Below are 27,676 nucleotides of genomic sequence, written 5' to 3'. Positions count from 1 at the left end.
AGCAATCTGCATGCTCAATTGCCTCTCTTAGTTGTGTCAGGATCCGCTGTTTGTGGATTCGTATTCCAAATTGACCTCATTGGTCTGTCAGCATCATACCCTTCCCCTGCTCATTATTAATTTATGAAACAAAGAACAATGTGTATTAAAGATTGTCAATGACACAGTACGCCACAGAACAACATTTACAATAAAGATGGCGTGGCAATTTGTACAAAATTCCGAATTATATCTGATTATTCCGTTGTATAAAAGATACAGTCATGCAATGTGCATACTGACGCCGAGGTGCCCATTACACCACTGTGACATCATAAACATGAACATGGTTGGCATGAAGCATTGGACAAAGCCTACCACCACCTGGTGCTTGCAATATCCGTGAAACAAGGACAATTATGTTTATTCATGGGGATTAGCCAATATATCTTTTACACAGTCCAATGTACATTAATATCTCAGCTTTCATTATGATTAGTTCGTTATTACTTTTTAATGCCATTGCATTTGAATATATCAATTATTTGTAATTAATATGAAAAGAAACTATGAATAAAGCCTGAAACTTTATGATGTCTGATTTCCAAATGGCCTTATTACAAACAAAACTCCATTTTTCAAAACATCACGCTTTCCTGGCGTTGCTGACTAAAGGCATGCCATCCTTCCAACATTTATGTGGTATCACACGGTGGTGCACGAGGAATGACGTGATAAGTGACTGTGTTGTGCAACTTTGCATAGTGTTGTACATTGCATGCTTCTGCCATATACACAGCGGAAAATTAGCAGATACTCGGAATGTAGTGTTAGAGTGCAAACCATTTCAATGCTTTTTTTTAAAATAATGCAAACCATTTCAATACTTATTTAACATTTTATTTATCTAAATACCTAACTGGTTCAATATGTTTCCAAGTGCACCGAAATTCTATGCCCTTTGTCTGCTTAATATATTCAGCAAACATTCGGCGTATTCCCTCTTATCATAAGCCCCTCTCTGGGCAGGACCCTAAATGTCCAGCGCTTTCTATAAATTTCAGTTAACACCTCCTTTCGTCGCCGGATCTTACATATATATACTCGCACACAAAAGAAACGCAAGTGGTTTTAAGCAAATAGGTAACAAACACGCAACCATAAATTGATACGAGTTTTAGCATGTACAAATCGCCAAAACGCACCATTTCAATGAATATGTGGGTATCATGCAGGGGTCCGGAAACCGTCATATGTGCCGGAATCTCAAATGTCCGGTTTAAAATATTGCTTACCGGACATTTTAAAAAGTATTGTCCGGACATTCTTAAATTTTGACCGGACATGATCAACAGTAAGGACTGAGCAGTTTCTGTCTGCAGTTGCAACACAATGAAGATTAACTACACTGACAAGCTTTGTTTGTTTTGATTGCTGTAAATACATCGTACCTACATGATAGTCCAATCGGTCAATCACTGTAATAGGCAATAAACTGAGTTGACACTGATTAATCGAGGATTAATTACTGAGAACATCTTGTAAATTTGAGTGAAAGATGTTTACAACTGTTCATAAATACCTTGCATCATCGATGTACCTCATTATCCTCACAATGCTACGATACATAACATCAGACAAGTAGCGAAAGCGTGACGATTGCCAGTCGACTGATGCAGATCAGTCGAGCGGATCTGCCAAACCCTCAAAGTCTGGACGATCATTTTGTAAGTCGTGGCTAACGACTTTCACTTGGTTGACATACAAAGAGGATTTGCAGATTTTATTGTTTTCAGTAGCTAGTCGTATATTGAATCTTGATTGACCGCCATTTTGCTTTTTCGGACGATCGATATCAAATTTTTTTATGGTCAATAATTAAGTACAGATGAAAAAAGTATTCAAATAACTATTGCTATCAACGATATTTTAGTATTTGTGATTAAATTATCTGTCTTGTTTTTTAAAAAATCTTTAGTTTAAAAAAACCCCTTTTCCCGTGAGGTCACGTGATAACCAAATATGGGATAATAGTCTCGATGTTACAACACGTACACTTGAGCAGACTCATGAAAATATAACTCAGGAATATTAATTAGACTGTTCGCTACATTAACAGATCGTTATTATAACAGAAACAAACGTATGTTTTCCATGTAAAATGATATTATTTGTCATTAATTGTCCGGTGAATTAAACAATTTAAATTGAAACAATTCATAATTCATCATATTATGAATACGTAAACTTGTACTGTGTGAAAAGTCGTACTAAAATACGCTATTTGAAGGGGCGTGGCCTAAATGCAAATGTCCGTTTGGGATTTTAAATTTTCCGGACCCCGGGTATCATGCACCCATTCCTCACGAAATCGAAAATGCACGAACTATCACGAACTTTAGTGGGTATAAAACTGTGGCTGATTCTTGGACATACCACTCCTTGGTCAACAATGCCACGCCTAACTCAAATTAAGAGAAACCAGGCTATCGGACGTTTGGAAGCTGGAGAGTCTGTCCAAGACGTTGCACGTCATTTCAACGTTAACATAACCACAATTTACCGTCTACACAGACCACAGATGACCTTCCTCAGAGTGGTCGTCCTAGGGTCACCACACCTCGACAAGATCGGCAGATTACCCGTCAATAGCGACATCCGTTCCTAACTGCAAGTGACAGTGCTGGACAGACCATAGGAACACATAATCGACACATTAGCCGGGACACTGTGATCCGACATCTCTTTCTAACAACCTCAGATGTCGCTGACCAGCACGTCGTCCTGCTCTCCAACCACGGCATCGACATGCACGACTTCAGTGGGCACAAGGTCATCACAATTGGCATCATCGTGAGTGGAGGCGTGTCATCTTCTCTGATGAAAGTCGCTTTTGTGTCTCCCATGCAGACGGAAGAGTCAGAATTTGGCAGCGTCAAGGTGATCGTTTTGCTGACAGAAACATTGTGGAAAGGGATCCATGGGGTGGACCTAGCGGCATGATATGGGCAGGGATTGGACTTAATGCGAGACTTGGATACATAAGCTTTCTGAATGTTGGTCAAGATTGGGGACACGGCGTCACTGCTCAGCGGTATATCGTCCAAGTGATCAGACCCCATGTTGTTCCATTTTTGACACAACATCAACACCACATTTTCCAGCAGGACAACACTCGTCACCATGTTGCCAGAGCTACCATGGCCTTTCTGCAACAACACAACATCCGTGTTCTACTGTGGCCAGCCCTCAGCCCTGATATGAACCTGATCGAACACTTGTGGGATGAGGTTCAAAGGCGTCTGCACAATGTGCGCCCAGTCCCTACAACTGCCGATGAACTACGCACAGCTGTTCTGGATGAGTGCAGGAGGATCCCTAGGGCCTTCACAAATCGTCTGATCCACTCAATGTACAGGAGATGTGTGGCAGTGATCAATGCCTTATGGTGGTCACACCAGGTATTGACTGACATTTTGGGTATTGACCCGAAACTGTGTAAGCCCTTAACATTTGAAAAAAAGAAACTGTGTAAGCCCTTAACATTTGAAAAAAACAATTATGTCATCTGCCTTTTAATCCATTAAACTGTCTTCAGTCAAATTTTAGTCAGTCTTGCCCTATTGGTATTTCTTGTCTTTATTGTTGAAAATAAATAACATGTATACTGCAAACCAGACTTGTGTTTCTGTTGCGTGTGAGTATACATACACGTGGGACAATGACCTTGCCACATGTTACTTAATACCTCGCTCTACAAAACCCGACTGACATGGTCAGTCAGGGAGACAGCCAGAAGGTAAGTGACAGAGAGAGTCTCCAACCGGGAACATTGGCCACTCGGTCCCGCTGTGCATTCTGTCACGTTATTATCAACATGCACCTTTTCGACTCATTTCAACCTGCATCAATAAACATGGCTGCTGTTGTCTTAAACTTCACCCCTGAGTGTTGTCTTCAGTCTCCACCCTGAGCTACCATCTGAGGGCTGAAACTTGGACAATTGTACCGACTGCAGCACCATTTGGCGTTTTTATTATGACTTATGCCTTTTGTGTACATGGACATTCTTTAATACACATTGTTCTTTGTTTCATATGACATCATTTTTTGCTACCTGTTTGCTGTGTCATGGTTGCTCATTGATATTTGTTCTGAATTTTGAGTTTCATTATTCATATGCCAAAAATGGCCTTTTTTTTTAACATTTGACTCTTATTGTATACCGGTACTGGACACCTTTTTTACAATTGGCTTTTTGGCCTTTTTTGGCTACTTTGATCAATGTTCAGGTATAAATGGTTTACCTAGGTTTAATAAAACTATCACATTTATTGACATAATAATTATTCGAAGTTAGTGACAATCTTGCGTGAGGTGTTTGCTTAAAAAAAAAAAATCTTACACCAGAAAATATGGTAAGTGGTTAGTGGGGCATAACAATAAATCAGTTTTCAGCCTTGTACACAGAACTGATACAAAATGCACCTACACCTTAACAGCAGCTCAAACATCAATGTCATTGTGTGAGTGAGCGTGAGTTGAGTTTAATACTGCTCAAACAGTATTTCAGTGGCATGTCAGTTTGATGTGGGAGGAAAGCCTGAAGTGATGCAGGGCTCAGACATTTACCACTTTGGTAAAACCCTCGAGCATGGGTATGGTGCAGACAAACCAAGCAACATAATCGGAAGAAGTGGGTTTCAAACTCACAACCATAGGTTTCTGGAAAACGCCTAAGGGATGCAACTCTGTGCAGCGAATTGAGGTGCTTTAGACGACTGGGCCACCTGTGCCCTGACAAAGTTAATACAATCAAGAAGGAAGTAAAAGTGTGTTAGTAAGGGATAGACATAGGGTGGTCATAAGCATAATACCAGCATCAATTTGCAGACAAGTTGTAAATGAGTGAGTACACAGGAAACTACAGCTGGATCACACTATATGGGCTGTATGACACCCAGTGGTCGATGGTGCAAGCAACTGTGCACGTCAGCAGGTTACACCAGCATCCAAGTTATTGAAACAATAACAACACACAAGGCCATCAACTATATCGATGATCTATGATAGGTAGAAGCTGTTACATGCATAGCACATGCAAATTGTCATAAAATATGGATGATAAAATGGTTCAGGAGGAAACGCATTTGAATAGTTGTGATTTGATTACAATAACATATTTTAATGAAATCCGTTCAACAAAGTTTGTATGATAAGCTTTCCAAAAGGTTTCATGAAAAAAAAAGAGAAAAAAAATGTAAACAGATTTTAGTTCTGCCTATTTTGTTCACCTATAAAGCAGAAAGAAAGATTGAACAGTCATCACAAAAGCACATTTACAGATATATGCTGATTAAATAGCTTTGAAGAGCATTTGGTTTCACCATATTTTCTGAAAACATGATGATATAATTGTCAGCCATTTCCTCACAAAGATGACAGAAGATTTGGCAGAATCATTATCAACTACTGAACACATGTTTGTGAGAAGTCCTTAATGGAAGGGTCAGGTTACTAACTACAAATACAGTATCATGCACACATGCAATAAGCAATATTAAAACAATACTGGAGAAACACAATATAACATCTATCTCATACCTCTCTTATGTCAGTCTTAGTATCGTCAAATCTGAAACAAATTAGGTCAATCAAAAATGAATAAAATTCCTAATTACAGCATGATTCTCACATTTCTTAATAAATGATGTTGTTTTGAAAGTATAGTCTCTCTTTACGACTATATATAAGACAATCATGAGCTGATAATTCTATGCCTGAAAACCCAATCACACAAGAAAAGCTGAGATGAGGTCTATAGAATTGTTCTCATTTAATTTGGAATCTATCCACATACAGACTTCATGTTTCAAGAGTTAAACTTCATCACATGACTTAGATCATCAAGATGTCAAAATGTTGTGTTAATTGTTCCCGAGGAAAAACTGAAGGTGACAGTGAGTGAGGTAAAGGGTTGGTTTAAATCTGCTTTGAACTGTTTTTGTTAGCTGTAGAAGGAAAACTTTCAGTGATGTAAGTTCTAGATGTTTACCAGTTTGGTGAAACCCATGAGCAGGGGTAGAAAAACAGAAACATAATCAGGAAGAATATGGGATTTGAACCCATGATCATAGGTAGCTGTCATGTATGAGGGACACAGCATAGGCAACTAGGCCACCTATGCTCTTAGATGAAGGTTGCAATGTTGTTAGGTTTCAGCCTATCTATCTCTTAAAGATGTCTCAGTGTGATTGTTCTTCCGGAACAGGACAAATCAGAGTCATCAGAAGATGACAAATTCCCCGACCCAACAATAGCAAAAGGCACTACTTCAGTCCCTGGTTATACATGTACCAAGACTAGTGTGGATGAAAAAATCTTTGATGGTTTTCAAGTTAAGCTCCGGAAAGAAAATACTGACGGACAAACAGACAAGATAGTGACTCCCTGCATTATATGACGGGGGGACAAAAACTCATGGAGGGTAACACCTAATAATGGTCGGCGGAAACACTACCGAGTTGTGTCCCATATATATCTGGATCTGCTGTGGTTACAACAGGCCAGGTTTGACTTGAAGTAACCTGAACAGTTTTGGTACAAAGACTTAGCAAACCATGTGACATGGCCCTCACAGCAAGTGCATAGAAACTAATTAGGCTTAACTTAACTCGTCCTCCCATAGTACCTACAGACGTCAATATGGTAAGCTTACATACAGCCTAACAATCACTTTAAACTGTTAAACTACAACAGTAATGAGTATGGTACTGGAAAAAATCATATGTAATATCCTTTTTGGATTCAAACTCTTGACTGGTTGAAGATCCTGACAGCTGAGAGATGCATCTTTTGACAGCAAATTGTGGAGTGAGGTGACAACAGTGGCAGCACTAAGTGGCCACCATAGTCATATTTCTTCGGTTTGTGTCACACATTTGGAGTCTACCAGCCTGAATGTGAATCTAGACATTATTTTCTCTTGATTTTATTTTCAGAGTATGGATTGGTGGTAGCAGCTGATGTTAGCAGACCCAAAGAAAGAAATTTTACTAGACTCCACATTCTGACTACCGGTGTACGTAGCGGTAAGGCCTGATGAGCCCAATACACCGAGGCAGGGTGTAGAGCTACACACCAGCAAGTGAGACCTTCACATGACATGTCATTTAAAACAACCAGGTCACCTGTGTTTGACTGTGATGTAAGACAACCAAGGACACCTTCTGTGTTTGACTGTGATGTAAGACAACCAAGGACACCTTCTGTGTTTGACTGTGATGTAAAACAACCAAGGACACCTTCTGTGTTTGACTGTGATGTAAGACAACCAAGGACACGTTCTGTGTTTGACTGTGATGTAAGACAACCAAGGACACCTTCTGTGTTTGACTGTGATGTAAAACAAACAAGGACACTTGTATTTTACTGTGATGTAAGACAACCAAGGACACCTTCTGTGTTTTACTGTGATGTAAAACAAACAAGGACACTTGTATTTGACTGTGACATAAGACAACCAAGGACACCTGTGTTTTACTGTGATGTAAGACAACCAAGTACACCTTATGTGTTTGACTGTGATGTAAGACAACCAAGGACACCTTATGTGTTTGAGTGTGATGTAAGACAACCAAGGACACCTTATGTGTTTGAGTGTGATGTAAGACAACCAAGGACACCTTATGTGTTTGACTGTGATGTAAGACAACCAAGGACACCTTCTGTGTTTGACTGTGATGTAAAACAAACAAGGACACCTGTACTTGACTGTGATATAAGACAACCAAGGACACCTGTGTTTTACTGTGATGTAAGACAACCAAGGACATCTGTGTTTTACTGTGATGTAAGACAACCAAGGACACCTGTATTTTACTGTGATGTAAGACAACCAAAACACCTTCTGTGTTTGACTGTGATGTAAGACAACCAAGGACACCTTCTGTGTTTGACTGTGATGTAAAACAACCAAGGACATCTGTGTTTTACTGTGAGGTGAAATTGGGTTTAACGTCGCGTCCAAGATTATTGCACTTATATAGCGACGTGCATGCACGTGTATGTGTGTGTGTGGCTGCTTGTACTAGTCCGGACTGATGCCGATTTATAGTGCTAGCTCACTGAGATACCATGCCGCAGTTTAACATGAATACCCCACTCAGACACAGTATACTGACTCCGAGCCGACCAGTCCTTGTTTTAGCCCCTTAATGCCGAGCGCCAGACAGGGTAACAACAAGTACAATCTTTTAACGTCTTTTTGTATGACGCGGCCCGGGATCGAACCCTGGACCTTCCGCTCTCCGGGCGGACGCTCTACCACAGGACCACGGAGGCGGTCGTGTTTTACTGTGATGTAAGACAACCAAGGACACCTGTGTTTTACTGTGATGTAAGACAACCAAGGACACCTGTATTTTACTGTGATGTAAGACAACCAAAACACCTTCTGTGTTTGACTGTGATGTAAGACAACCAAGGACACCTTCTGTGTTTGACTGTGATGTAAAACAACCAAGGACACCCATGTTTGACTGTGATGTAAGACAACCAAGGACACCTGTGTTTGACTGTGATGTAAGATAACAAGGACACCTGTGTTTGACTGTGATGTAAGACAGCAAGGACACCTTATGTGTTTGACTGTGATGTAAGACAACCAAGGACACCTGTGTTTGACTGTGATGTAAGATAACAAGGACACCTGTGTTTGACTGTGATGTAAGACAGCAAGGACACCTTATGTGTTTGACTGTGATGTAAGAACACCAAGGAAACCTGTGTTTGACTGTGATGTAAGACAACCAAGGACACCTGTGTTTGACTATGATGTAAGACAACAAGGACACCTGTGTTTGACTGTGATTTAATACAACTGAGGACATGTGTCTCTGAAGTAATGTAAGATCTGGAATAGCTGATATAACAAATTAATTATACAGGATTAAATCTATCACGTCATGCATGAAATCTGATCTTCAGGGGGAGTACAAGAGACAAATCATGTAGCATCCTCTAAACATCTTACACAAATAGTGCATTACCATATGTTCACATGAATTGGTATTCTACAAAAAATGAGTACAGCACTTTTTTGGCACTTTTATTGTTCCTCTCATCTATATACCTAACACACACTGTAACAAATCTGTCATCATTGTTTTCCCATAAAACAACACTGTTCCCAGTGCTCTTCAGTTGTCTCCCCCAAATGGTTACTATCCTCATCTGCTTCAGTCATTGCTGTATCCACATCTCTTCTGTCTCCCTTTCCAAACACCAATTCTACACACTTCTAATAACAACTGGCAATTTAGATACCATATGTAAGAATCTATATTGGTATGTATTGCAAACATTGGCTTGTGAATCATCTGTCCCTGGAGCAGTAAGGGCATTAAGTGAGATTACAAAGAAAGCTCAATCAGTGTGGATAGAAAGAGGTGAATCTTGGAGTTGGACAAACTTGGCTATCTTGAGTAATGAAGTCCTAGAGGGAACAGATCACAAGTTTGCTCAAGATTATGATTAATGGCTAAGATTATAACGCCATCCCCCGAATCACTTTCAAATCTCAGTAATATCATATCCAAGGACGACTGTGTCATTTACAACTCCCAAACTGCTCGTTTTTCACCAAACTGGGATGCACAGATTTTTTTCTTGGTAATTTTCCAATCTAACTTTCGTTATTTAGGACACTTTTAATTATTCTGGGATAATAATCCACAGCGATGCCTGGAATCCTGCTGCAATTTCCCCGCTTTTTGACGTTTATAGACACAACTTTTAATCATTTGCTGATAGTGTTGGTGGGATAGACCCTAGCAAAGAAATTTCCCCATCTTATGACTGTTATTTGTGAAACTTTTAATTATTCCTTGATGATCGTCTGAAGCTACAGGGACTTAATCGGGATCTTTGCCAGCAAAATGAAAATATTAATCACTGTAATCTGTAATATCCATGATGATACTGAGGGCAAAATTTAATCATTGTGCGAAAATTGGGGATTGTGTGTCAGTGATTAATAGGCCAACAAAGCGTCAGTGTGCTAGCTCACCCATGATAAGGAAGATAGATAACTCACTGGGGACCCATCGGCGCTGACCCTCTTCACAAGGGGACCTCTCTCATTAAAACCACACTCTACCAACACTCTTTCAGAACTCCACAATAAAATATGTTTCTGAATGGGATAGAAATATTTCCATTTCTATGCAAACATTCTTATATGTTAAAAATGGATGAACTAAACATTATTTTGAATTAATCAATAAATATTTTCCATAGAGGCAAAAGCAAAATGTGTCATAATAATTCAAATCTGAATTTTGTTTGTTTACGACTTGTAGAGCCATCTAATTTGCACTGGATATGATAGGAAAAATCCAGTGTGATACTTTTAACATCTCCTTGATTGGTTCGAAAGAGGAAATAATACTAATATGCTTCCTTACAATTACAATCATGTGATTGCAAGTGATGGAGTTCTGAATTTTAAAATCATTAACAGAAAGCTTATATACATCATCTCAGATATTGGCTTCATAATAATTGAGCTACATGTCATTATTGTATCATCAAATTTAACACACTTGTGTATTAACAATTATATTTAGGAAAAACACCTTACACTTCTGATCATCCTAATATTGAGTTGTAAACTAATTCTAAAAAAAGGTTTAGAGCTTTCACAAACTTATAATTGGAAAGAGCAAATGCTCCTAGGATGTTTTTTTAACCTTCTCAGTTAGAGAGTTCTATCATGGGAAGGAATACCCTCAAGAGGTCAACTGATAAATACTAGATTGTGCTCCGACTAAATGAAATGTCATTTGATAGATTAGAAATTTTAATAATGGAGCGAAGTAGTCTCTAAGAGATTTAGTGTTTCATGCTTTAGTTATGCTTGGAGAAATAAACACCTTCGGCAATAAATTCACTTTTTTTGTTTGTTAAAATTTGTGTGAAGTGCCCTCAAATGTCATTTTAAAAAGTGCTGCCATTAATTAATTATCAGGTGATTTCAGGAATCAAATTGATATTTGACTTGCAAAAAAACATGTATATTGTGAGAAACACTGTCTGTATGGAAATATATTTTTTTTAGATTTAAATGTAGTGATTTGGAATCCCCAACCTGAACCAAGATTAAAGACCTTTGTATACCTCAGTGGCATTTTGTTGTATTGACAATGAAGTAATATGATGTTTATATGGGCTTAACATGAACAATCTGACTAAAAGCATATACTCATTGTTCTTTCAATTACATTTCACCAAATGTTCAAAGCATGCAAAGCTTAACAACATAAAAAAATGTGATGACACAGAATAACTCACAGTATGATTTTCAACAAACATTGTGTATAAAATTATATTTATCAGTCTGAAAGCAGTTGTACTCAGTAGATTAACTACATTTATAAAAATAACTGAAACATCAAATACATAATTCTCTAGCCATATCATAGATAAAATTTAAAATTTAAAAATTGTCAAAACATTTAATGATACAAATACCATATATTCAGAATGTCGTCACATCTAAAGATTCCGACATTATTGCCACATGGTCAAGAATGAAAAGTCCTAAAAGTAGACTCCAAATTCAATGAAGCATTTCTTGCCTTCTTAGACATAACCCGAGGCTGTAGACAGGAGTTTTCTCCCTTTGTGTGAGAGGCTGCCAGTCCTTCAGCTTCAACACAGTGCAATAGCCTGTATCAATTTATTGTTTCTGCGACAGCATTCAGTCTGTATTTGAGCCTGCCACTTCAAACAACATGGTTTACTGAACATGATGCAGTCAAAGTACTATCACTCAGAGGGGATAGATTTTTTCATTGTATTGAATTATTACATCAGTGCCGAAATATTTAATGCTAATGGCCTTGTTATCATATTACAGTAAAACTGTTTACATATGAAATAATTTGAAAATGCAAATTCTTTCAATGTTGAATGATAAAATCATAAAGTAATAAAAGGGGATAAGTAATGTATGAATAATCAAGCTACCAAAACAATCTAAACACATGTTCAAACAACAGTTTGTCATAATGGTTTTCAATTTGGGATCATTCCAAATTTTAATGGTAATCCTGGCACAATTACATGGCTAATGTATTCTGATCATAAGCTAAATTGCACCTATTATTCTAGAAGATGTCACATTCAATTTAAAAAGTATTGCTTACAAAAGAAATATATAGAGAATGTTGAACTTCATTTGAATATTGGAAAAATCATCATGTATTTGTTATCAACAAAATGGAATCCAGGCATTGGAGATGAATGTACTCCTCATTAACACATTTATAATTCTAGCAGCATTTCTGCCCAATCATGCAGACTGCATCAACTGTTGGATGTGCAAACTAGGACACATATATTGTGTAGTTAGATAACAGGCCTTCATTTACGATTTTTCCAAATATGAAGATTTTATCAGCATTTGCAAATCAGTCAGCTGAAAGATTACTTCCATTTTACAAAATTATATTTTCCAACAAAATTAATTTGTGAAGTAAAGTGTTATTGGAGTCACGACTGACGCACAAGTAATCTGAATTTATACCTGATATGGATCGACCAATCAATTTGATTGTTTTTAACAGCGTGTGTCGCGGACGCCATTGCTCACAGTGGAAGCAGGGGCTCTATTACTGTAAGGTATTTAATATTCAACGCATATAATATTACATTTGGGCGATAAAAATCAATATAATATTCCTTTGCCTATTTATTCTCTTGGAAAAATCTGATTGCGCATTCCGCCTTTTCCTTGACTAATTTTCCCCCAACACTGACCACATGGCTAAAAGGACTTGAGTCCTATGCCAAATTCCATATCAGCTCCCCAAATTATTTCCAAGCTTTAACGTTATCCAATTAGTGATCTTTTTGACTGATTACACAATTTTGAATATTCCTGGTTTATCTAAAGGACCCTGCACTTTCGGTCAATATAGAAAATGTGTGTGAACTAGATTCTCTCAATCTTGACTTATTGTGAAAAGATAAAAAGCTTGCCTGTCTATGAGGAATACAAATTGATTAGAAAGTGTGAGGCAACTGTTTTTCTCATCACATATATGTTAGATTTACATTCAAACCTCAACTATGACAGAATTTTAAAGAAATACAGTCATAACTATTGTATTTTCTTTAAAGGATGAACATGAAAAGTATGAAAAAAACCAATGTATTCAGGAAGCCTGAGCTTTTGTACAACATAACAAATATTTCCACACAAAATGGTCAGTAATGGCAACAGTTTGAGAGCTCCTGTGTAAGAAGACAAATTCTGTTTTAATGGCAGATATGACACACTTTGTTTGACCACAGAGCTAGACAGAGCGCTCCACCACAACAATATTCCTACCTACAGATTCAGTTTAGTCCTATTCGTCAAGGTAAAGTCGAACATGTAAACTAAATCAAGGCTTACATTCTGCAACCATTTTGGAGATGGAAAGAAGTAAGTTGTACATTGAAATTTGTTACATTTCTCAAGCATATGATCTGTTTTCTGTCCTCTGCTGATTTGGTAGATACGTTCTTGCCAAGGCACCAACAAGAAGCTTATAAGAAGCTGATATATGTATATGATTGAGGTAACACTATAGCAGAAGCAGGTGCTTGTCATATCATACACAGCATACATAATTTTAAATCAGATTTAATCTATCTGCTCTTATTAGACATAGTATTATAAGCCTGCCTAACCAAGAAACCCTTCATGAAAAATGCATTTGTTTTTCTTGGTAACATCTGCAATACCAACAATACATGTAATATACTCTAATGATATTCCTCTGAAAGTAATTGTATCAGTTTATTAACTAACCACTTCAGGCTAGATTGCAACACAAAACTGTTCATATTATTAATCAAATTCCACTGAAACATTTATTCTAATTTCCCAGCAACCTTAAAAAGGTTTGATTTATAACAATAGTTATGGAATAATCAATTAAGTGTTAAATAATGTATCATTGTATTATTTCATAATTAAGTGTCATATCACATTCATATATATTTCCCAATCAAGAGGTATGCATTGTATGAATATGAACCTGTTGTACTGAAAGAAATTACTTTATTACTCAATTACGGGAGACAGCTTTCAGCATTTCAAATATGTTTGTTTGCTTGTTGTTTAACACGGTCCTCAGCAATATTCCCGCTATATGATGGTGGTCTGTAAATAATCAAGTGTGGACCAGACAATCCAGTGATTGACTGTAGATCATCGATCTACGCAATTAGCATACGATGACATGCATCAAACAAGTCAGTGAGTCTGACTAACCGGTCCCGTTAGTCGCCTCTTAAAAATGTTTTAGACATAGGTGTCATGGTGAAAGATCAAAATCTGTGGTTCATGATAAATGTGTATAAAGTATGTGGTATCTCTGTCATGTATTCAAGTGAGCATGTGGTAGACAGAATTATATGTTAATTTGATTCAAAATTGATTTGTTCAAAATAAAAGCCCCATTTTAACGTAAATAATCTGGGATCGTAAACACATCCTCACCACACTGTGCCATGGTTTCAGAGTGAGTGAGTGAGTTGGGTTTAACGCCATTTTTAACAGTATTCCAGTTATATCACGGCGTGTCAGCTTAATCGCGGCACCTTAGACGACTGGGCCACCCGTGCCCCCTGGTTTCAGAGAACAGACAAGTGACATTGAGATTGTTTTGCTGGCTGTTTTGAGTTTATAAAATGAAAAGTCTACTTTGTTGTAGCTTGAGATATGTCCAACATGTTGCACAGCTGTGATGTTGATACATCCCCAGTTTGGAGCAGAAGTACAAGAGCCATCTGCAGATGGAGGCCAGATGAACATACATGACATGATCTCACAATTATGTTAGGGAGAGTTGTTTGTTAATATCTCTTACAAACTATAACAAAGTATATTCATCCTTGTTCTTACAAAATAATTACCAATATGAGTGATTCTTTGTTATGGTATATTTTGCTATATCATGTCTTGTCTTCATTTGCTATCAGTAAGTTATGTCATCACTAACTGACCTAAATATTCAAGTAGTCACTGAGGATCACTTAGACTAAGGGACATTCAGCTTGAGTTGAAAGTTATTACTTTGTACTCTATTCAGCCATGGAGAAGGGAAAGTGTGACTATTATTATACTATCATTATAGCTTGTGGCTTCCCAGAAGGATAGTCTTAAGCACTTGTTCTTGAATGGATAATTTCTTAAATTTGAATAAAAACAACCAAAACATTTTGTAAAGGACACTATACTGCTATGTTCAACCAGTGTATCATGTCTCTCTATATGGTTTCATAGAAGATACATGGTATATAATTTTCCATAATTTCAATAATTATTGATAAAAAACACACATCAAATTATATTAATTTTCAAGCCATGAACAAATCTGTATAACATTATGATTCTAAATATCCTCATAAAGTTTCAGTCTTCTGGATGTTGTGGTTGTTAAGAAAATGTCCAAGTCAAAATGTTTACTTTTAAAAAAAGAGAGATAAATGCCATATTGAGGAGCAATATATTTTTTTAGCTTAAAGTGTGAGGAAAGGTGAACGTGATTCAGAAACTATGACACAAGATGGTGGCAACTTCCATAGGATGCTTTCGGCCCAGATGATATTGCAACAGGGTTCAGATGATGTCACTTCCTTTCCTATGTCTCATCTGGGTCTGGCATCAAGGTGAACTGGAACTTGATTCTAAGAGCTGGAGCAGGTCATGTGTCTGGTAGAATTTTGTGCACCCTTTGTGTGACCAATGGATCTAGTTCTACCACAAGAGTGCCATGCACACATCAAGCAAAAGGTGAAAAGGAAGACCTACTTGATTGTTGAAGAAACTTCTACAAACATGTAAAACCATGGAGGGTATAAGCAGACAATGTCCAGACTTTGTGCGTAAAAAAAGAAAGATCCACAAACATGCTGATGAATCTCTGTGACTTTGAAAGTAACTTGTCTACCTCTCTGAAGTCCCTTTGTCCAAAATATATAAGCATTGACTGGTCAGAGAAGCTGGTCAGAGATGAAGTCTACAATGCTAAGAATGTGTTTTGTAACTGTCCCTGGTCAGAGCTGTTATTTGCAACAGTACCTGTCTGAGAGGTGCCTGGATGCAAGTTGTTTTCCCTCTTCAACATCTGGGGGATTGATGAGTAAAATCATGGAAATACCAGTTGATCATCACCCCTACTAACCGACCAATTATTTCATGATTGCCTCCATAATGACGTCCATAAGTCCAGTGCAATGAGCGGTTGACATCAGGGAAAACATTACTTATCAGAATACTAGTCATACCATGCATAATGTTTCAGCCTTATGGCAGAGGAAAGGTCCAAAAAGAACAGTGAACAAGGAATAATTTGTAGCCAAATTCACTATGAACAAGTAGAATAAAAAAACAAACTGATGAATTAATACTGGTAGTTTATCCATGTGAGTCTCAGGTATGTTGGGTGACATGAATATTACCCTGGTAATTAGAGGGGTTGAACTGTCCAACATGAACAGTGAAACAACAGTGTCTCAAGAACAGGAAGCTCTTCCGATGGAAGTTCCTCATTGCACAAATGTACTGTTCTCCAGTTCCTGTTCTCATTGGCCCTACAACACTTAATTCAGTAGGAGTGAAAGGTAAGCCATAGGTTCTAAAAAGTAAGTTCAGTAGTGTTCATGGTTGAGCCATAGGTGCTGCACCTGCTAGTTCATAGGGGTTCAAAGGAAAGACATTCGTCCTACACCATTAAATTCAGTTGGGGTTAGATGCATTGGTCCTACACCATGATTCAGCAGTCTGTCAAACACGACCAAAGATATACCATTGGTCCAACACTATGATTCAGCAGTCTGTCAAACACGACCAAAGATATACCATTGGTCCTACACCATGATTCAGCAGTCTGTCAAAACACGACCAAAGATATACCATTGGTCCTACACTATGATTCAGCAGTCTGTCAAACACGACCAAAGATATACCATTGGTCCTACACCATGATTCAGCAGTCTGTCAAACACGACCAAAGATATACCATTGGTCCTACACCATGATTCAGCAGTCTGTCAAACATGACCAAAGATATACCATTGGTCCAACACCATGATTCAGCAGTCTGTCAAACACGACCAAAGATATACCATTGGTCCTACACCATGATTCAGCAGTCTGTCAAACATGACCAAAGATATACCATTGGTCTTATACCATGATTCAGCAGTCTGTCAAACACGACCAAAGATATACCATTGGTCTTATACCATGATTCAGCAGTCTGTCAAACATGACCAAAGATATACCATTGGTCCTACACCATGATTCAGCAGTCTGTAGAACACGACCAAAGATATACCATTGGTCCTACACCATGATTCAGCAGTCTGTCAAACATGACCAAAGATATACCATTGGTCCTACACCATGATTCAGCAGTCTGTCAAACACGACCAAAGATATACCATTGGTCCTACACTATGATTCAGCAGTCTGTCAAACATGACCAAAGATATACCATTGGTCCTACACCATTCAGCAGTGTGTCAAACACGACCAAAGATATACCATTGGTCCTACACCAGCTCAGCAAGCTCAGCAGTGGTTCAAAGACAAACCACTGGTTAAAACCAGATAGTTTCGTAGGGAACCAAATGCAGGCCATCTGTCAAGACCACATAGTTTGCTAATTAATCTCCAGAGAAAACAAACTAGTTGACATTGTGAACATTGCCTTTGACACAAAATGCCACGCACAATACAGGACATAAGTCATGAGTCTCTGGCCTAGTGGCATCTGGGCTTTTAGTCTGCTTTTGTTCAGGGCAGTAGAGGCCCATTGGGACAATATGAAGTGACAAACATCTCTGAACGAACAGTTGTTCTGCTGACTAAGCAATGCTAAGGAACAGTGTGTATGGAATCATACACAGATCAGCTTTCATATATTTCCATGAATGTGAGTGAGGGATGTAAACCAATATTTTGTAACATATCTCTGCATATCTCTGATTGAGAAGAGGACTGTTACTTAGATATTAGCAATACTGCAGCAATGTCACATTAGGGAACACCAAGAATAGGGTTGCTGGCATTGTTAGAAATCAAACCCTGTTGGGTCTTTAGTGTGAAGTCTGAATGCACTAACCACTGGGGGAGGAACATGAAAACTGAAGTTGGTCTACCAATACGAAACTCAATTATCAGCACAAGTGTCGTAATTCTTCATGAATCAGCCAGGAAGGACAACACCATTGGATCCTTCAAAAACATCACCCAAACTGATATGATTTCTGTCAATTCAAGGAGAATAGAGAAATACATTAATCAAAATGACCACTTCAACAAAATGTACAAGTTTTCAAAAATATTTACTCAAATAAGATCTCACCACCATTCATCCCAATCAATCTACATGAAAAGAATTCGGCAAAAAGATCCTTTTGGTCAACACGTTTCCAGCCTAAACAATCTGAATGGTGACCTAAAAAAGCTGGGATGGTGAACAGATATTGACCGGAGCTCTCAGTTTCCAATATAATTACGCCATGTCCAGATTGTAGTTTTAAGTAATACTGTAATTACACAACTGCAGGCAAGCCTAGGCCACCTTGTCAAATATGTCTGCATCAATATGGCATATGCTCCTAGCAATTACAAACGACCCACTTTTTTCGGGGCGCAAATTTGCATGGAGATTGCAATTCCTTCACAGAGTAGCGTGGTGGCACTCACTCGATACTAATTATTTTGCGTTTCGCATAGAACACTTGTTATCAGTCATCAGTGCAATACCGGCGTGATCCCATCATTTGAGGAGTAATTCAGATTTGCATTTGCATAATTAAATCTGCTCAAATAAAATGCAGCCTGTAATACACATTTTCTTCCAAATCTTGTTTGAATTGCCTCAGTAATTATGATTGATTGTGGCATTTTCTCATCTTCTGCCCGCCAGAAATATGGTAACATTTCATCTATATGCACAAAGCAAATAATGCTTACATCAAAACCATGCTTAATTTCGCACACTATTTCCATACTGGACTGTTTGCGGCAGAAATAGGTTCCATTCAACAATATTGGAAGTCCCTCATAATTTCCACAAATTGTATTAGATCTACTTGTGGCCATATGACGATGACATTTGCATATTATATCCTTTTTGTACCGGCTATTATTAAGCCAGACAAGACTACCCCCCTCTCACACGCCTGCCTGGGTTTCCGAGCACGATAGCAGAGAAAGGCGACATCTCGCAATGAGGAAATCGTCTAAATTCAACGTTAGCTAAGACTGACATAAAGCACTCTTAATAATTTCAGATTTTTTGGTTGGGATTATTCAATTTGGAGGCATTGCAGGATTCTAGATTACAGTGGATATATCATTAAATCTTGCACATTCTTTTGTGTCCGATGGACTTGACAGGTCGGCCATTTTGAAATAGATTAGGATTTCCAGACAACCAATTACCATGTTGATGCAGTTTTTCTGAATCTAAACAATGAAGTATTTTATATTTTCTTTTCATACCATGGGTACTTTTTGGTGAAATATAACCATCACTATTAAATTATTTTATTTGATGAAAGTATGAATTCTTGCAGACATGTTGGATGGCAAGCAGGATCATTACTTATCTAATTAAAGGGCTGAAAAACAACTATCTTCAGCAAATGAATTAGTAAGATCTGTCTTACATGTTATACAAAACTACACTTTCATTGGCACCCAAATAAACTCACAATTTCCTTAAAGTGACTTTTTTGTTTATTGTTCAAACTTGCACCATTCAATCTGCCACACTGCATTAGTGTGCAAGATGAACAAAGCGATTTCCAGTACAAATTCTTATAATTTTTCTAAAATCTTCAACATATACTTAACAAACCACCTTGTACAATTTGTTAGTGGTATAACAATTTGATCAATTATCTAAAAGCCTTCTACAAACACCATAAAGATAGAAGAGAAGTTGAAATTCATATATATATATGACAATTTCACTTGCATTACAAATTAATTTCCCTGATTCCTACGAGGGTTGATTGGTAAGTTCTAGGCCTCACAGAGAAGGCATTGCGTAATTGTGAAATCAATTGTTGTGGACAGTACAAGATGTCAAAGAAATATATCAACAAAACTTCAGTCAGTTGAGCTAATAGTCTTGCTGTACGTGACAAGTCAGTAAAAGGAGCAGAGATCTTTGATCTATTGGAAATGGACACACTTGGGGAATGTGGAGTGATCATGTAGTTGCAGATTGTTGTTTGGACTTTGCAAATTGTGATCCCAGATTTCATCCATAGTCAAAAAGCTTTCTGAAACAGCTTCAAACAGAGCTAGATTAGCATGAGACATGTTGTGGTGCCTGATCAGATGTCAGAGGTTTTGGAACTCAACGAGCTTGCCAAAGTTTCTGTGATAAGGAATCTACTCACTCTCTTCAGGGAAATGTCTACTGAACTAGCAGTATGACACTCAGTCATTCTCTGGTCGGTCATCACCACATAGTGGATTCTCTGGATCATTTCTTGTGTGGCTGACATCACAGGCCTTCCAGGATTGGGATCTTCTTCAAGACTGTCCTTCACATGTTTAAACTCTGGTGCCAAACTCTTTACAGTGGCATAGGAAGGGGCGTCCTTCCCTTGTGCTGTACTCAAATCTTCATGGATGGCTTTTAGTCTTAAGCCCTTTTTTTCTGCAAGTACTTGATCACTGCACATTCCTAAAGTTGCCCATTTTCCAAAGGTCACAGACCCAAACTTATCTTACTAACTTGTCACAGTGAAACTTGTTACAAATGACTCAAGTTTCTGTGGTTACATCTCTATGACATCACATTATATCCACAACAAAAGATTGCATCCCTTGTAGATTTACAACCAAATGAGGTCTGTACTTGAACAACTGCCTCTCAGTGACTACAAATTTTGTGATTGTTGTACATTAGGTACCATGCAGTGTTGGTAGAGACGGTAAATAGATTTGTATTAGACAGAAAAACCCCAGCAACATTATGTTTCTTACAATGGGCCAATTTGGAAAGAGGATTCTGTGGAAAGAATTGGCTTTAATAATCATGATCAAATCTTAAATGAGAAAAAATATTGTTTGTATAGCTCATACGCAGATCCGTGACACAGGCTTGTGTGTAGTGGTGGTGGCGTACAACCGCCCGCCCGCCACACCCAACCCCGGAATAAACATCTAGTCTCGAATCAGATGAAGCATCCATGTGCCCATACGCAGACATCTGTTAAGAGAAGAGCATGATAGTCTTTCTCCATGGAACATTCCTAACTAGGAAAGATACTGCCTCTGTAAAGGGGTTAATGACTTCATCTTGCAAAGGGTTAATTATTTTATGTTGCATGCACATGAACAATACAAAGTCACGTTTCCAAAAACACTTGTTAAATGTTTGCACAAAAATTGCCCTCAATTGGAAATCCTGTAATGGCTTGTATGTTTTACTTGACCAATGATGATTTGATGCCATTAACAAGATGGGAGGGTCACTAGCTGCTCCCCAAATCAGAACTGTAGGCGTCAGCTCATTGAACACGACAAACTACGAACCTAATTACAGAAAAACCTCAAACAAGTTGCAATAAAGCAACAGATGAGAAAGTGATTTGATGATCGAAGTTGGCTAAAAGTAGGCACTGCAACTACGCTGATACAAATCTTTATTAGCAAGCTAGTGTAATGTCCCTATCGCCCTTAGCTCTTCAATATTGTTTTACGATTAGCTCACCGAATTGATTGAGGTACAGTGATTCCATAGTTAAATTAGCCAAGATTCCAGTACAAACAACAGTGTCATGATGTGTCATATTTCAACCAATGTCCTCTGAATAACGACAAGAGATATCAAAAGATGATATGGAGGCAGCTGTTTCAGCTGAAAAACTTTCCTCTTTATGATATCCTCATTCTGCCTCTAAATAACATTTCTTAACACTTCTCACTTTTTGTTCATTTCCATTCAATACAATCTTTGACATGCCACTGCTGTTTCTTTGTATGTAAAGTACCTAATGCAGCACATTAACAGGGCCGTACAATAAAAGCTGACAGCTGGAAAACAAGCATTAAAACAAAAAACATTCTAGTGACTGAAAGGCTGAAATATGATTCTGAGGATCAGCCTTACTTTTCGACCTGTTATTTGGTTCTTCTATCCATTCTATACAACAAATATCTTTTTGCTTAATCATGAAACTAGCAGTCAAGCCTCATGACATTATTCACAGGACCTGTGATTTCTCTTGAGCTCCAAGAACTACAATTCCAACAACTATGATAATGTGATGATATATGGTCTCTTTTACCACCATAATCTCATTAACAACAAAGAGTGTATGCATGTGATCTATATGTTTGTTCATGTCACATCAAAACATCAGTGATTCATCCTAGTTCCCTGTAATAAGTGTAATTTAATTCATTGATCTTGAGACCTTACTCCCATAGTTCCACTGAAATGCTGAATCATCAATAACCTGATATATCTCTGATTATTCTACATGAAGCCACAGATTACATAACACATATCACAGTATACATACCCAGCCTCCTAGCCACGTCATCTATAGTCTTGATGGCTGCAGGTATTCGGGTAGAAGAAGGTGCCACCACCTCAATCTCGCCAACTTGGAAACCATGGTCAGTGAGGTCAAGGTCAATAGTGCAGTCGGCTAATCTATAGCTCTTACGGGTGGTTGATATTGTGGCAAATTCTGACATCACTGCTGATTTGATGATGTCCTTAACTTTAGAACATTTGTTTGCAATTTTAAGTTTAGATTTCAGATATGAAACGATTTCCTTCTCATTTGTGACTTCCTTGTACTGTGAGACTCGGTCCCTAATGGACATGCCTTCTGATGCAACTTTCAGCTCCCATTTATTCTCCCTCTTCCGCAGCCAACAATCAGACAGGGTCAGACAATAATCACAGTTGTCAAAATAAATGTCTGAAAAAGACCTCTCTTTCATTAACTTCCCACCAAGTTTCTTTATTTTGTTTTCAGTCTCTGCTGTAATGTTAAACTTCCGTTCCACTTCAATAGGCTGTGAGATTGACTCCTCCCTTGAGGGACTCTGAGATGTTTCAGTTTGTTTTTGTGCAGTTATTGTGGAAACACCTCCCACTACAGTTGCTGAACTTGTCACTGTCGTCGTGCTCATTGACATGCTTTGTTCCGCATCACTAAACGATTTCATCTGTGTCTTCAGCTCTTGTGCATGACCCATGCTTGACTGATCATGTGACAAGGCATTGGTCTCGGTTTGACGGTTATCCACAACCTTTGTCACGGATGGTGAATCTGTGACATCAGCCTCTGCAGTGACTTGCTGAAGTGAGGGATTGTCAGTTCTGATTTGCTGAACCTTGGAGGACACTTCAGAATAAACAGCATCAGAAATATGTTTTCTTTCAGTGGGACCTGTCACTGTTTGTGACACTTCCGAGTACTTGACTTCAGTTGACCGCCCACTATCTGCAGGATTCATTACCTTTTGGGACATTTCAAAAGAGTTGTTATTTGCAGCTGTTGTTCTTTCCTTAGGAGATGCATCAGAAAGTTTGGTTTTAGGGGCTTCTCTATGTGCTGATGCTTTACCACCTTGAGACATTTCAGAGAATTTAGTGTCAATCTTTTCAGTAGAACTTGTTCTTTGAGAAATTTCAGAATATTTGGCATCAGATGCGAGACCAGGAATAATAGGAAAGACCTCCTCATTAACCTCCTGACTTTCAAACTTCATTCTATCATGTTCTCCCAGCATCTTCATCATATCATCCATAGACAGACTGTCAATTATGGCATACTCCTCCCTTTCTTTTCTCAAACGTTCCTGTTCCCACAAGTCTGTCTCCTGCATTGCAATGATCTGGGAGATTCTGTACCCCTGGGCAGGAGTCAGAGGGGCTTCCCCAGTGCTGCTGGCAACTCTTTCCCTAGTCTCTGTCTGGCCTCCATCATGTCCCTGCATGTTGTTGTTTTCAGCATCTTCGATACTTCCTTCTGAAGACCTCTTCTGTTGAATTTCTTCCACAGCATAGCTCCTGATAGCAAGACCAGGGGTGTAGGTAATCCTCTCATACAATGTGGCATCATCCTTCTTCTTCTCTTCCAGCTCTGCACTGGACAAATGAACCAAATCCTCCCCCTCTGAAGCTGCCTGGTCACCATTCTGGGATGCTGTGTTTGAAGAATTATCCTGGTCCAGGAGATAAGCAAAATAGGACTTCTTAGGTTCCGGAGCAATAGACTCTTGTTCCTTGCGGATCTCGGTTGTCTCCACTCTATCGATGAAGCTCACATCCTCATTCTCAATGAAGACATACTCATCAGCAGGATCACTGCCATCATCTGACAATCCAACGGCACCATCAGTCTTACCAGAACCAGTAGTGAACTCAGTGGAAGAGACGAAGGACCTCCTCCCTGGGGAAGATGTTGGAGACACACAACCTGAACTGCCGATCTCAAAGTCCATTGTCGATATTTTCTGGCCTGTTTTGACCTCGTCAGTGATCTCGGTTGTCTTGGTGATCTGCCAGGAAGTGGATGAGACCCGCTTTTTAGTTGAGGTTGTCTTCTCGGATGTGTTTCCTGTCAAGATGATGGTTGTTTTGTTCTTGTTAATCTTTACCTTCTCTGGACTTGCTAAGTAGGTTTCTGTGCGGTCCACAAATGGGTTATTGTCAGCCATCTTCGCTTTATAGATCCAGTTGTTTATTGGTAATTTTCTGCGGAAAAACGAAGCATCTGGTTACTTCACAAATCATACATTAATGCAGCAATTAATCAATGTTGAATAATAATATTTTTAAATGTTGATAGCTTGGATGAATATTGTGAGTGAGTGAGTATGGTTTTACGCTGCTTTTAGCGATATTCCTGCAATAACATGGTGGGGTGGAACATCGTGAAGACATAACATTATTTGAGTAAGTTCATGATTAAGACTTATAGTAAAATGAATGAAAATCATTTGAATAGCATTTCATTCTTTTAGCATAGCAACACAAAAGGGTCAATAAATTATTTTCTGATATATGGACTTTCAGTGTTGAAATTGTAAGAACAATGTTGCAACTGTAAGGGCAACATGCTTGTATTTGTGAAGAGTGTTGTAGTTGTGAGAACAGTGATGCAGTATGAGGCAGTTGTAAGGGTAACAGTGTTACAGTTGTGCGGGGAATAGTGTGTTTCAGTTGTAAAGAGAAAAGTGTTACAGTTGTGAGGGGAATAGTTTGTTGCATTTGTAAGCGGAAAAGTGTTACAGATGTGAGGGGAATAGTGTGAGCAGCTGTGAGGGGAATAGTGTGAGCAGCTGTGAGGGGAATATTTGTTGCAGCTGTGAGGAGTACAGTGGTAGAGTTGTAAGGGGAATAGTGTGAGCAGCTGTGAGGAGAACAGTGTTGCTGTTGTGAGGGGAATAGTGTTGCGGTTGTGAGGGGAATAGTTTGTTGCAGCTGAGAACAGTATTACAGTTGTGACTGGAATAGTGTGTTGCAGCTGTGAGGGGAATAGTATTGGTGTTGTTAGGGGAATAGTCTGTTGCAGCTGTGAGGGGAACAGTGTTACTGTTGTGAGGGGAATAGTGTGCTGAAGCTGTGAGGGGAATAGTATTACAGTTGTGAGGGGAATAGTGTGTTTCAGCTGAGGGGAATAGTGTTGCTGTTGTAAGGGGATTAGTGTTACAGTTGTGAGGGGAATACTATGTTGCAGCTGTGAGGGGAATAGTGTTTGTGTTGTAAGGGGAATAGTGTGTTAAAGCAGTGAGGGGAAAAATGTGTTACAGCTGTAAGGAGAACAGTGTTACAGTTGTAAGGGGAATAGTGTGTTGCAGCAGTGAGGGGAATAGTGTTACAGTTGTGAGGGGAATAGTGTTACAGTTGTGAGGGGAATAGTGTGTTGCAGCCTAGATGAGAACAATGTAACAGTTGTGAGGTGAAGCATGTGTTGCAGTTGTGAGGGGAATAGTCTGTTGCAGCTGTGAGGGGAACAATTTTGGTGTTGTGAGGGGAATAGTGTGCTGAAGCCGTTCACAGAAAATTGTTTAAGAATTTTACACACTTGTGACAGCTATACAACCTGAAGAAAAATATACTTTTATATTCACCTTGTCAAACATGAAATAATTAATATTTGTTGCCCCAAATAGCTTTGTTGTTATAGGAGTGTACTGGCTGTTAAGTGGAAGTGATGAACTGATATTTTCCAAAGGATTAGTTTGACTTTTTTCTCATCCGTTGTTATTAGTGACACGAGAACAGAAAGACATGCAAGGCACAGCTGGTAAGGTAGGCAGGTTTCTAAGACTTCTGTGTCATATAATTAAATGCACTGACTGACTCAGTGAAGAAGAAATCTGTTTACTGTTTCCCACATTTGCAAAAGTTTCGTAGAGTGGATCTATGATCCAAGTGGATTCATAATGAGGTGGATCCATGTAATCAACAAAGGGTAGCGTAATGAGTCAAGACACTGTGGAGTTGGTTGGTGTTTGGATCTAATTAACATTAAGGGAATATTGTTTAGTAACACAGTAGACAGTATTCCAGCTATATCTGACGGTCTGGAAATGATCCACAGGGCAAACACTGGAGTAACTGATCATGAAGCTGCTGGGACAATGAGACAACTTTAATCATTTGCAGGACACACTGACAGTGGCTACATGGTCAGTTTCACATAAGAGCAAACACATTGTACTTGGTTTGTTGTTTAACGCCGCACTCAGCAATATTCCAGCTATATGACGGCGGTCTGTGAATAATCGAGTCTGGACCAGACAATCCAGGGATTGATATCATGAGCATCGATCCACGCAATTGGCATCGATGACAGTGCATCAACCAAGTCAGCGAGCCTGACACTGTACACTGATGTTAGAGAATATTGGTACTTTATACATTGTGTATGGTGTTCACAGATCATGGTTTACAGGTCGCGTATGGTGATCACATACCATGGTTTATAGATATTGTAAGGTATTGTTAGACCATAGTTTATAGGTCATGTAGGGTGACCACAGATCATCGTCTACAGATTGTGTATGGGGAACAGACCATGGTCTATAGATTGTGTTTGGTGATCACAGATCATGGTCTACAGATTGTGTGTGGTGATCACAGATCATGGTCTACAGATTGTGTATAGTGATCACAGATCATAGTCTAAATATTGTGTATGGTGATCACAGATCATGGTCTAAATATTGTGTATGGTGATCACAGATCATAGTCTAAAGATTGTGTATGGTGATCACAGATCATAGTCTAAAGATTGTGTTTGGTGATCACAGATCATGGTCTACAGGTTGTGTATAGTGATCACAGATCATGGTCTACAGATCTTGTATGGTGATCACAGATCATAGTCTAAAGATTGTGTTTGGTGATCACAGATCATGGTCTACAGATTGTGTATGGTGATCACAGATCATGGTCTAAATATTGTGTGTGGTGATCACAGATCATGGTTCATAGACACCCGACCAGCCAGGCAACAGACTGAACACCTGATCCCCATAGTAGTCATCTTGTACTGTGGACTTTTTCCAGAATCAGGAATCCCCACAGACATCCTGTTTGCTTACAGAACCATACAGACCATATATCTAACAGAT

At 38.7% G+C, this 27,676-nt stretch overlaps 1 protein-coding gene across 3 annotated transcripts in view; it reads right to left on the bottom strand.

Moving 5' to 3' along the window:
* LOC139454232 (serine-rich adhesin for platelets-like) overlaps nucleotides 1-27,676 on the bottom strand; it is a 117,577-nt gene that overhangs the window by 9,887 nt on the left and 80,014 nt on the right. For 2 of the 3 annotated variants that reach the window (XM_071235832.1, XM_071235833.1), the window contains one exon: nucleotides 22,597-24,788. In XM_071235832.1, the coding sequence (XP_071091933.1) occupies nucleotides 22,597-24,751 (2,155 nt within the window). In that variant the 5' untranslated portion in view covers nucleotides 24,752-24,788. Of the gene's footprint in view, nucleotides 1-5,583; nucleotides 5,615-22,596; nucleotides 24,789-27,676 lie in introns of all 3 variants that reach the window. The other variant, XM_071235834.1, reaches the window with a different exon arrangement.

Source organism: Haliotis cracherodii, unplaced genomic scaffold, assembly GCF_022045235.1.
Source record: "Haliotis cracherodii isolate W230 unplaced genomic scaffold, xgHalCrac1.p SCAF_10, whole genome shotgun sequence".
Classification (NCBI taxonomy): domain Eukaryota; kingdom Metazoa; phylum Mollusca; class Gastropoda; order Lepetellida; family Haliotidae; genus Haliotis; species Haliotis cracherodii.
This window is presented reverse-complemented; position numbering and strand designations above follow the sequence as displayed.